At 41.7% G+C, this 12,600-nt stretch overlaps 1 protein-coding gene across 1 annotated transcript in view; it reads left to right on the top strand.

Moving 5' to 3' along the window:
• The window catches only part of LOC129326556 (cilia- and flagella-associated protein 47-like), a 286,389-nt gene that overhangs the window by 113,801 nt on the left and 159,988 nt on the right, over positions 1-12,600 (top strand). The window contains exon 11 of the mRNA XM_054974773.1: positions 10,985-11,089. Within this exon, the coding sequence (XP_054830748.1) occupies positions 10,985-11,089 (105 nt within the window). The remainder of the gene's footprint in view (positions 1-10,984; positions 11,090-12,600) is intronic.

The following is a 12,600-nucleotide window of genomic DNA, read 5'->3' as shown; positions in this document are numbered from 1 at the left end:
ATTGAGGAATGCCCATCTAATAGGGAGGACCTGGCTTTTATTTCTCACAAACTGGCTAGCATATCCCTTCATCTGGAACAAGGAATAGTATTGAGAATTTTAAAAGCATACTGGGTGGGGTCACAAAAACACCCACAGAGAAGAAACCTCCAGGGACATATTACCAACCTTTGCAGACTGGAGAGAACAACAACAAAAAATCCTTGACACAGTGAAAATTCAAGGCTCACTCACGTACAAGGCTCAGCTGTCTTAGTTCTGATTGACTTACCCCCAGCTGTTTTAAGTAAACATAAGAGAATTAAAACAGACTACTGAAGCCCTGAGGAATGCGCAAGTGAGATACAGGTGGATTAACCTTACAAAACTGCAAATGAAACTTCATGGTTGTTATTACCATGCAACTGATTCAGAATCGGGGTCAACTCTTCTGCAGTATCTAAACATTGAAATACCTATGGACTTTGATAGAACAGCCCACAAGAGAAAAATGCCCCTCTCTCTGTTTCCACATAAGGGAAGTAAAATTCCAGTTCAACTCACCTGGCAAGATAAGCCTTCTCTAATAACTATCTAATCTTGTGTTGTGGCAATAAGCTTTTATGTTATACACTTGAACTGAAGTTTGGGTGGGAAAGGATAGCAGTTATAGCAATAAGCTCCCTTCATTTTAACTAGTTCAGTTCTTCAATTTGGTACTTTAACCAAAAGCCTAAGGGTAACTTTTACTAGGCTATAGACAACTATATAGGCAATGTGTAAAATAGTTAATTTTTGATATCTATAAAATATAGGAGAAGGGAATTACAGAGGAGATATTACAAAATCTATAGTTAAAAATTAAAACAAATTTAATATATCATAAAGTTTCAAAAGTTAAAACATCATTACATACTGTTAGAAATCAACAAGGGGAGGGGGGTAGTAGAAGAGGGGTGAAATAAAAGGAGGGAAGGGTTGGGAATAAGGGGAGATAGAGGGAAATTTGTAAAGCCTTAAAATGGGAAAGGCTCAAGCAAGTTTTGTTAAAGTTCACTGTTAATTGTTAAAGATTACTGTTAATTCATATCAAAGCTCATTGTTGTAATTGCATTACTTCTTGATTGTTCATTTCACTATTAGAACTCATATCACTGCTCTTATTTTATCTTCTAACAATATATCAAAAAGTTTCATAAGTTAAAACAACATTACATACTCTTAGACATCAACAAGGGGAGGAGGGAAGGGTTGGGAATAAAGGGAGATAGAGGGTAACCCAGGAAGTCTTGAAAAGGGTTAGGTACAGGGGAAGTATTGTTAAAGATTACTGTTTGTTATTACCAGAAGTTCATTGTTATAATTGAAATACCACCTAACTGTTCACTTCTCTATTTGATTTCATAAGTTATTTCATATCACTGTTCTCATATCACTTTCTAAATTTTGATAATTGTGATAATTTAAGCAAAACACACTAACAAATTCAAAACAGCCAGATTGTTAATCCTGCATTAGTCTATCCCGACAAATGGAAAATTTTAAAGTAGTTTTGTGCATTAATATTAAAGTTAACTGCATAATGCAACTAAAAATTAATGTTATTTCTTATAATGTGCGAGGTCTTAATAATATGATTAAGAGGAAAATAATACTAACAAATTTAGCGCAGCTAAAAGCAGATGTTGCACTATGACAAGAAACTCAGCCTTGTTCAAGTAAGAATATGGAATTAAAAGCAGGCTGGATCCAACATCAATTCCATGCAAAGAGATCATCCAAATTGAGAGAAGTCTCGATCATTTCCAAATCCACTAATTTCCCACACAAAGCATCATGTCCAGATCCTCTAGGTAGGTATCTATTTATCAAAGGCACTTTAGAAGAGAAACCAATCACATTAGCATCAATATGTGCTCCCAACTCCAATCAAATAAAATTCATAGAAGACACTCTAAGAAAACTAAATGACTTTCAAGAAGGAGAAACAATTGTTGGTGGTAACCTTAACTGCATAATAAATCATAACCTAGACAAATCACATTACAAGTGTAACACATCTAAAAGCAAAAAACAAACACCAAGCTGACAACAATTCTGAAAAACTTTCAGCTAATAGATATATGGAAGCAAAAAATCTACCGTAGACTATTAAATGAACACAAACTATTAGAAACCCTAGAAACAAATCTAATACAAAGAAATCTGCTATACTTGAAACAACAACATTGGTTTTATTCCCCAAAGCACCTTATAATCCTATCTTGGAGAATAAAAGAAAAAAGGACCTCCAGATTCATATCAACAATACAAGACGTCAAGGGTCACACACACACTACAAATCAAAAGAAATAACCCAAACCTTCAAAGGCTTTTACAATAAGTTATATACATCCAAAACACCATCCACAGGCCCAAATACACTAAGAGAAACTCAAGAAGTGATCCAAAAATTAAAGTATAATAAAGCAGCTGGTCCGGATGGCTTCCCGTCAGAATTTTAAAAGACATTCAATACAAATATTGCTCAATTATTAACAAACACATGTAACAATATCTTAGAAACAGGTTTACAGCTTCCCACGTGGACTAATGCTACAATAATAGTAAACAATGAAAAAATCCCCAGAACCCAGCCTCAAATCGTCCTATATCTTTATTAAATCAAAATCTTTATTAAACCAAATCTATATCTTTATTAAACTACAAAATCTTTACCTCAACCATAACACAACGAATAAATTCATTCATAGGTCATTACATCCAACAATATCAATCTAGATTCATCCCAGGAAGAGACATTACAGAAAATATCTATAAAGGATTGAATATCCTAGTTACATGCAAACAACAGAGAGAAGCCATCCTCCTCTCTCTTGACACTAAAAAACCCTTTAATTCTCTGGAAACAATCTACCTAGAAGAACTCCTAAGATTTATGGGATTCGGGAATAAATTTCTTTGAGCAACTAATACAATATACACACAAGCAACAGCTCAAATAAAAATAAATGGAACGACATCAGAAGTAATAAAGCTTTCCAGGGGAATGAGACAAGGCTGCTCCCTCTCACCCTTGCTCTTTGTTGTCACTCTAGAACCCTTAGTTGCTAAGATTCGTGATCACAATCAAATCCATGGTATAAAAATAGCATCAAAAATCCACAAGTTAAGTATGTTTAATGACAATATACAATTATTTATCACAAAACCAGAAGAATCTTTACTACATCTACAGGAAACCATTGATCTATATGCTCAAGTCTTTGGCCTAGCAATCAATACCTCTAAATCAATGGTACTCCCTCTTAACATCAAACAGCAAACCAATGAGAAAATCTGATCAAAACATAATTATCAATGGGCCGACAATTACTTTCTGTATCTTGGAATTAATATCCTCCTTACCTTGAATCATCTAATAAAATATAACCACACAGAAAATCAGAGAAATAAAACTAGACTTACTCAAATTGAACAAACAGCAAAACTTACAGTACAACAGATATCATTTAGTCAAAGTATTTATTCTTCCAAAAAGAATCTTCCTTTTCTGCAGCATCCCAATATCACTACCAATAGAAACTTTGAAACAATGGCAATCCATACTCAGTAGTTTCCTATGGAAATACAAACGTCCAAGAATCTCCTTCCATTTCCTGAGACAGAAACATTCTAACAGAGGATTCAATTACCCTGACTTATTGTTATATGCATACTCTATCTGCCTTACAAATGCAATACAGATGCTATGGAGAAAAGAACAAGACTGGCTAATACAAATTTTGAAACCTCTCCATCACCCCATGACAATACAAGAACTATTGTGGAGTAAACGTCGTTCTCATCCATTTCAGATTTAAAAAATATATTTTTAATGGAAATACTCAAAGTTTAGGACTCCTATGGAGCAAAAAAAATTCCAAAAATATCGCGCTACTTCACATTTTTATCCCAGGACTGGTTTCCACCTGGAAAAGATCAAACCATCTGCAACTGTTGGAGACAACATCACAAGACTAATAGATATAGCATCAAACAAGGGAATACTAACAAAAGATGAATTAGAGAAGAAAATAAACAAGACCATTTCCTGGTTCTCATATCTCCAACTCATATGGCTGCACAAATCTGGTTAATAGCTATATTACACAAACCCAAATCAGACTTTGAAAACATATTAGACCAGCCAGATCCATCCAGGAAAGGCTTCAGTTCCAAAATTTATAAAATTATCATCCAAATCAACAAACCCAAATCTATAAACTTCCAGACAAAATGGCAACAGGACTGTGGCATGGCAATAACAACTGACAAATGGGAAAAAATCTGGACATCAAAATAACTCAAATCTCAAGAAATCAACACAGAACTCCAAACATGCAAAATCATAACATGGTGCTACTATACAACAAAACAACTAGCTGCAATTTCATTATCTTATTCTCCCTTGTGCTGAAAAAACGTGGAGAAATCACAACATATGCACATTGCTGGTGGCAATGCCCAATAATAAACAAATTTTGGCAGGAAGTGCTACAACACATTCCATAACTGTCTCCAAAATTCCAATTTCACCACAACTAATTTTCTTGGATTAATGGCAAAATCTCAATATACCTATGATAAGACATGCTCTCACAGCCAGTTTGTTAATAGCAGCAAAAACAATGATTGCCTCATGCTGGAATAAACAAGTACCTCTATCAATAGATGAATGGTACTTGAAAGTATGGGACCACTTTATCATTGAAAAAATAACAGACAGTTTACAACAATCTATTATATATCCCAAAACAGCAATATTCTATAACAAATGGTTACCTTGTTTTGAATATGTCAACAAAAATGAAGTGCAAATTCCAAACCAGGTATACCAATCAATTCTCAACTCATAAAATCAAAGTGAAATTATCACAATGTCAAAATCAATACAATTAAAAATTTAGAAAAATAAGAGACAAAAGTAAATATTTATGTTAGATTTTTTTCTATGTATATAGTTAATACAGAAAAGTTAGTTATGATGTATGTTCTTTTTCCTATGTATCTTTATAGCTATTGTATTTGGATAATCTTCTCAATAAAAACGCTTTAAAATTTAAAAGTGGGACTCTAATCTGGAGAACCGGGTTTGATTCCCCGCTCCTCTGCTTGAAGCTAGCTGGGTAACCTTGGGTCAGTCACAGCTCTCTCAGAGCTCTTTCAGCCCCACCCACTCACAGGGTGATTGATGTGGGGATAATAATACCATACTTTGTAAACCGCTTTGAGTGGGTGTTAAATTGTCCTGAAGGGCGGTATATAAATCAAATGTCATTATTATGTTATTATTAAACCCAGATGACTTAAATAGCTGCAGAATGGTTGTTAATATCTGTATGGAGGCAATGTGCTTCAATGGGTGGTGTCAAAGATGGCTGTATCCACAAGCCATTCTGAATGGGAAGTCAAGAGAAAACACTCAAAACTGGGAGTAAGTCCTCACTTTCAGTGTACTAAACTGTCACCAGCCTCTTTTGACTAAACCTTTAGCTGTGGCACTGAGATGCCCGACCAGGTTTTAAACAAGAAGTCAACCCTGCAAGGTGGACGACTTTGCAGACTGAGTTCCACTAAACAACTATTTGGGTAGCTGTGACCAAAAGGGGTCAAAGTACTGGATTCAGATTGAAGCTCACAAATTCCTAAAGAACACACAAGGTTATGCTAAAAAGAATTTACTAACAGAAGTACAAAAGGGTACAGACATATAACTGTGCAAGCAGAGAGAAAAATAACAGATACTAGATAATTAAACTAACACACTCAGACAGACTTCCAGTCTCCCAGCCTAAAGTTACCTTTCAGGCTAAACCAAAAGAGTTCAAACAAGTTTCCAAAGTCTCAAAATCCAGAGAAAGAAATCCAGGGCTGGCACTAATCCAGTTGAGCAGATCCAGAGCACTAAAGCAGGTAGCAGAAAATCCTCCAACAATCAAAGTCCAAAACAACAACAACAACAATATTCGATTTATATATTGCCCTTCAGGACAACTTAACATCCACTCAGAGTGGTTTACAAAGTATATTATTATTATCCCCACAACAACAATCACCCTGTGATGTGGGTGGGGCTGAGTGAGCTCTGGAGAGCTGTGACTGACCCAAGGCCACTCAGCTGTCTTCAAGTGAAGGAAATTGGGGCTAGGCTTGGTAATCAACCATTATGAAATAAAATCTAATCTCACCAAAATATGAGTTATAATTAGAGATGGGCACGAACCGCATTACAAACATCAAAACCCCACGAAAATGGTGATCGCGCGATAGTGACCCGGTGGTTCGTGATCGGCCATGGCCAACAAACCAGCGGTTGGGAGAGGCCTGGTTTGGGGCGTTCAGGCACGGTTCAGGAAACCAGACACTCAGGCGCCAGCAATCTACTCCCCTGGCAACGGAGCCAGGGGAATGCCTGAGCTCTGTCTGCCCTCCTTCTGTCACCCTGGAAACCCGAATGGAAGCCCAACTTTCCTTGATCAGCAGGGCTTCCTTCCAACCACGGAGCTGCAAAGCAGTTACAAGTTGGGAGAAGACACCCAGGGGAGGGAGGGGGATGGGGGTGTTCTGTAGCCATGGCCACTCCAATCTCATCCCTGCAAACCCTGATAGGCAGCTCTGACGGCCAAACACAGACCTACTGTGTTGCTGAATGGGGCCCATGCTTATAAATAGCCATGGTCTCCCATGCTGGGTTTCACTTTCTGCGAGCAATGGAGTGGGACAGAGCTCTTGCTTGCCACTTGCTAGCCTTTGGGGAGAGAGACAGAGAGAGTACAATTGAGCTTGGCTTTGGGGGATAGGGATCTATCTCCTCTGGTTCCAGGGCTGCTGCCAGGCCCTGGGGCCAAGCTCAGTGGGTACCTCGGCTAACGGCTCACATTGATTATTATTAATCAGTGCCTGATCGGGTCAGGTCTGTGGGAGTGGTGGGCTAGGGCTCTAGTCCCTCCCTCCCTCTGGTGCCAGGGCTGCTGCCAGGCCCTGGGACCGAACTCAGTGGGCACCGCGACGGACGGCACACAGAGTCATCTCCTTTCCTGTCCTCCTTAATTCTAGTTTGGTGGCACAATGAGTCTTCCTCTTGTGTTGGCTGCCAAGGGTGGTTGTGGGATGAAGTGCGATGGCTGTCCTCCTGGTTCAGTTGTGGAAAGCAGTTTTGGGTGTGGCTCGGGGGCTGCAGGGAGTCCTGCCACTCCTCCCAATTCACCTATGTGGGCTGTGGTGTACCAAGAGGTCTTTGCTCAGGAGGGAGAGAATCTCTCTCAACATTTTGAGGAGGGGTGGGTGGGCGATGGATCCCTGGAGGAATGGTATGTGTGTTATGAAAGATCCCTCCCATCCCCATCTCAAACTCTCGGTGGTGTCCCCTCCCGCAGTCCACCCCTCACCCTGTTGTCCGTGTCCAGCCCCGCAGCACAGCCTGTAACCGTTCGTCCTCCTTCCCCTGGGACAGTTAGCAGCCGGCGTTACAACACCTCCATATGGAGGCAATTTCGGGCCCTTCCTGATGACCCCCATGTGGTGCGGTGCCTGTGATGTCCTGTTACGCAGGGGCAAAAACCCAAAGCATCTGTGTTCGACGACCCTGACTCACCACCTGAAGAGGCACCACCCGAGCCTGTCTCCCTCCTCACCCAGTGAAACATCCATTGAGGGGAGAAAGGGGGCCACCCGCTCTTCTGAGCGGGGGTCAGTGGGAGGATCGCTTTGCCCTGAGGGTGATGCTGGTGAGAGCAGAGCACTCCGGCAGGCTGTGCTGGCGGAGGTTGTCCCCTCGGGTTCTGGGACAGCGCTGCTTACAACCTCGAAGCTGATGGCTCAGGAGGCAGCTGCCTCCACATGGTTCTGCAGTGGGTCCCTCGGGTGAGGACCCGCGGTGGCTGAGGGATCAGGCCCCCAGTCCGAATGACACATCCTCTCCCTCCCACACCGTGAATACCAGCGCGTTCCTCTTTGGCCTGGCAGTTGCGGGGGGATCTTCCCACTTACCCCCCACATGACAGGTCCTCTCCCTCCCATCCTTTCCAGCAAGGCAGGAAGGTGGGTGGTCACGCTCCTTTGGGCACTTGCACAGCAGCTCAAGAACTGTTGCACATATAGTTCTGCCGCACGGTGCCCCCATCCATTGCAAATGCAGAGCCCTCTGAGCAGGGTGGAATGGGTCGCTCGACTGATGTCCTTCCCACAAAGGCAGGAAGGTGGCCGATGTCAGCTGCTGCTGCTGTCCCGTTTCTATCTCCCCTTCTCAGGACCCACTCTGACCCGTCCAAACAATACCTCCTGTCCTGCCCATCCCCTAATTTCCGCAAAGGCAGGACAGCGGATCAGGTGAGCTCCTGCTTCATGAGAGACTATCCTGTTACTGCTCCCTCCTTGGTTACACAGCTCGGTTGCGCTCGTGCAGCTGATTGTATTGTGTACGGATACAGTTGGTTGACAATGTGGTGGCACTCCTGTCAACGGGACTGACGGGACCTCTTTCAGCTGGGTGGGAATGTGTCCCACAACTCTCGTCCTTTCCGTCAAGGCAGGAAGATGTGTACTGTTGGCTGCCACCACTGCACTGTTCCTCAGTGGGACCCTCGGGTGAGGACCCACAGCTGCTGAGGGATCTTCCCCCATCCCTCCTCATGATGACAGGTCCTCTCCCTCCCACTCTGGGAATACCAGCACGCTCTTCTTTGGCCTGGAGGTTGGGGGTGGGATCTTCCCATTTACCCCCCATATGACAGGTCCTTCCTCTTCCTCCCATCTTTTCCGGCAAGGCAGGAAGGTGTGTACTGTTGGCTGCCTCCGCCACACTGTTCCTCGGTGGGACCCTCAGCTGAGGCCCTGCGGATGCTGGGGGATATTCTCCCTCCCCCTCCTCATGATGATATGTCCTCTCCCTCCCATCCTTTCCGGCAAGGCAGGAAGGTGTGTACTGTTGGCTGCCTCCGCCACACTGTTCCTCAGTGGGACCCTTGGGTGAGGACCCACGGATGCTGGGGGATATTCCCCCTCCCCCTTTTCATGATGACAGGTCCTCTCCCACCCACTCCGGGAATACCAGCGCGTTCCAGTTTGGCCTGGCGGGTGGGCACATGGGGGGTGCCGCCGGCGAGCTGCCAGACCCCCCGCCCCCCCGAGGGGAGGCAGCTTGTCACCATCTCCCCGTAACCACCAGGCCCGGCGGTCGCCGTCATCGTTCACCTTCCTGCCATCACAGGGAATACCAGCACACTCCACTTTGGCCTGGCGGGCGGGCAGATGGGGGGTGCCAGCAGCCAGACCCCCTGCCCCCTGAGTGGAGGTGGCTTGTCGCCATCTTCCCATGCCCGCCAGGCCCGGTGGCCGCCCCCAATACACACCTTTCCTTTCTCGCCGGGAATACCAGCACACTCCTTTTCAGCCTGTCAGGTGGGCACATGGGGGGTTCTGTTGGTGAGCAGCCAGACCCCCCACCCCTTGAGGGGATGCGGCTCATTGCCGTCTCTCCATGCTTGCTATGCCTGGCGGCTGCCACCAACACCCACTGTTCCTGTATCGTTGGAAACACCGGCGCGCCCCCCTGCAGCCTCCACGAACCACAAACCACGATCTGGGTCGGCAACGGGAGATGTTCGTTGCATTTCGGGAATTCGGGATCATGGTCTGCACCTAACCACGATCCGCTGGTTCGTTAATTTTTTTTGGTTTGTGCCCATGTCTAGTTATAACAATAGTTCTTAAACTAATCTAACCTTCTACTTAACTGAGTTGTTAACATCATTGTTTAACAATTCAGTATTCTGTCACAAACACAAGACATTAAAGAATTAAACTTGATGTCTTCTGTACTTGTTTCCATCAATCTAATTTGCATTAATAAACAATGTAAATCATTATTAGGTTTAAGACAGAGTCCAGTTTGATCCCATTTAAAGACAATAAGGAAAAAATATCATTGCCGCTCTGGTGGCTAGGTTTATTTTGTATTTCTTTTACTAGGTGGCTGGGGGGAGGAGATTACTTGCTTTTTAAGCCCTAAGTGTGGTTACCTGCTAGGACATGGTATTATTGGCCAGGCTACTAAAAGAAGGAATAACTGTTAACAACCATATTTTGAAATAAAGATGTTTATACGAATATGTGTTCTCCACATTTTTAAAAATCTCGTAGCTCATACTTATCATTTAAGTGGTCTTGATCAAAGCCTTTAGGATAGTGTATCTCAGCAAGCTTTTTCAGCACTGCTTCATAGTCACAACACATGACAGCAGTCATGAATAGCAGCAACATTACACAAGTGTTTTAGACAGATTTGCTAGTGGAAGTGTTTGACATTAAGTTCCAAGTATGTTGAGTAATAGTCTTCTGGGATTTGGATATTGGTTCCCTGCTTGGAACCTTCAAACAGTTTTTATCTTCTCATCATGTAGCTGGCAACTTTACTTTTCCAATGTAACTGTGAATTGCAATTTCAAAGTAAGTAGATCACAGCATGTTAATTTCTCTGAGTCCGTGTGAATTTATATAATGGTGGGAGGAAACTTAGAAAGGCAGCAACACATAAACAGCTACTTCATGATGCTCTTTAAAATTGGTTTGTTTCTTTTTAATTGTGCAGGCATGTAAGACTTTAAAGAATTTCTGTGATGTGGAAAAGATAAAGTAGCAATATATAGTTTGCAACTGAAGTTCTATTCTTTTCATCCATGCTTTCAAACAAACTCTACTTCCTTCTTTGTGGCTAGTAACACAGTTTTCTTAGTTTCTGGAGAACAATCATACTGTGACTGCCACTAAGTACTGTTTACTGCAGTGCACTGTATCAGCCTTAGCAGATCCTGTACACTGAGAGCAGAGAAAGCATACAGTGGAACACATTAATCACATAAACATCAACAGTGTCAATATGAGGCAAAAGAGAAGAATTGGCTCTAAAAAAGCATTGATTTTGTTTTTGTTCATTTGTTTCCCCCCACCCCCACTGTTTCTGCAGTTGATTGTAGCTCCTCATTCCACAGCTGAAGTACCAGTTCAGTTTTGTCCTTCTGCACTAGGAAGAGCACGCCACACTGCAAAAATCTCTTTCATGTGCCCACAGGTATGGATGCTCAGTGGTAATGAAATATTTTCTTACATAGTAATTTGTGGAGTGACAATATATAGAGATAGCATTGTCAAGACATTTTTCTTGGACAAGATTTCCCATCATCTCTCTTGAATAACTGGCCCAGGGTTTAATAATAGCATGGCGATACATTCACTGTTGAAAGTGTAGGTGAACCCAATGAAGCATATGGGTCATGTTAAAATTACATTGGAATTGTGAAACTAGATAGTTTATCAGCAATCAGTTGGGGAGATTATTTTATTTTATTCAGTTCTTATTCAAAGTTGTTTAAGCTGTAATTTTAAAAATCATTTTATTTGTACAAAAGAGAAAAAAATTAAAAAAGCAAACAGAATGGGAAAAAAACAGTGCTGGCCACAAAAATACTATTGACAAATCTATACATGGGTATCTATAATAGATTTCCGAATATCTAAAAATAAGTCCATACGGAATTGCTTTCTATATGCGATCAATTCAAATATTGATAAGTTTATAAGATCTTCAACCCAGTGGTTTATAGGAAGTAGGCTTTTCTCTTTCCAATGTTGAAATGTAAGTCTTTTGGCAACTGTAAGGGCACTGAGGGTCTATTTCCGTTGACTATTGGTTCGATTTCAAGAGACAGGCAAATAGTTTAACAGTACATTAACATCCTCAAAAATAAATAAGTTTTCTAACACAGAATTATATGTCTAATACCTTCTTTCCGAAAGAGCTGAATGACTAAACATGTCAAAGCATATGCTTAAAAGATGCATTTTGTAAATTACACCGCCAACAGTTAGACACTGTGCTTAAACCTTTAGGGGAAAAAACACTGTGGTGTCCAATATACCGTAAACATACTTTTTGCTGAATAGGTTGCATCTTAAGATCCATAGTAGCAACAGGGATATGACTTAAAGCCTTAACCCATTGCTTTGGCAAAACTGGATGTTCCAGATCGTTGTTCCATTAATCTCTTAGGCTCTGCATATCATATTTATTAACCAACCTCAAACATTTATGTACAAATATAAAAAAAATTACTTTCTGTATTGAGTCAATAAGAATCTCCAAAAGTGGGGGAGATTCTACTCAAAACTGCCGGACAGTATTTGGACACCAGCAAATGTTGCAAATGTAAATGTTACCATTCAGCAGAAGTTAGCAAATCATATTAAGACCTCAGTTGGAAAAAAGACAAGAACTCATCATCATTACCTATCAATTGATCTAAAATAAGAATTCCCTTATCTGTCCAAGCCTTCCATAAGAACGATTTCTTCCCAATTTTAAAATCTGATTTTGACCATAATGTTAGTCTAGTGTGCGAGAATGGGTCAAACTGATGCTTGTTCGTTCGTTTGTTTGTTTAATTTGTCATTTGGTTGGAGGAACAAAATCCATTTTAACATAATTAGACCCTAACACATTCCACTCAGTTTTTACCATCTGCCTGGCTGTGGCGCATAGATTGGGGATGGCTCAGAGCCCTGATACCCCCATACAGCTGTTGG

The sequence above is a fragment of the Eublepharis macularius genome, chromosome 3, assembly GCF_028583425.1.
Source record: "Eublepharis macularius isolate TG4126 chromosome 3, MPM_Emac_v1.0, whole genome shotgun sequence".
Taxonomy (NCBI): domain Eukaryota; kingdom Metazoa; phylum Chordata; class Lepidosauria; order Squamata; family Eublepharidae; genus Eublepharis; species Eublepharis macularius.
Note: the sequence above shows the minus strand (reverse complement) of the source record. Positions and strands in the feature narration are given on the sequence as shown.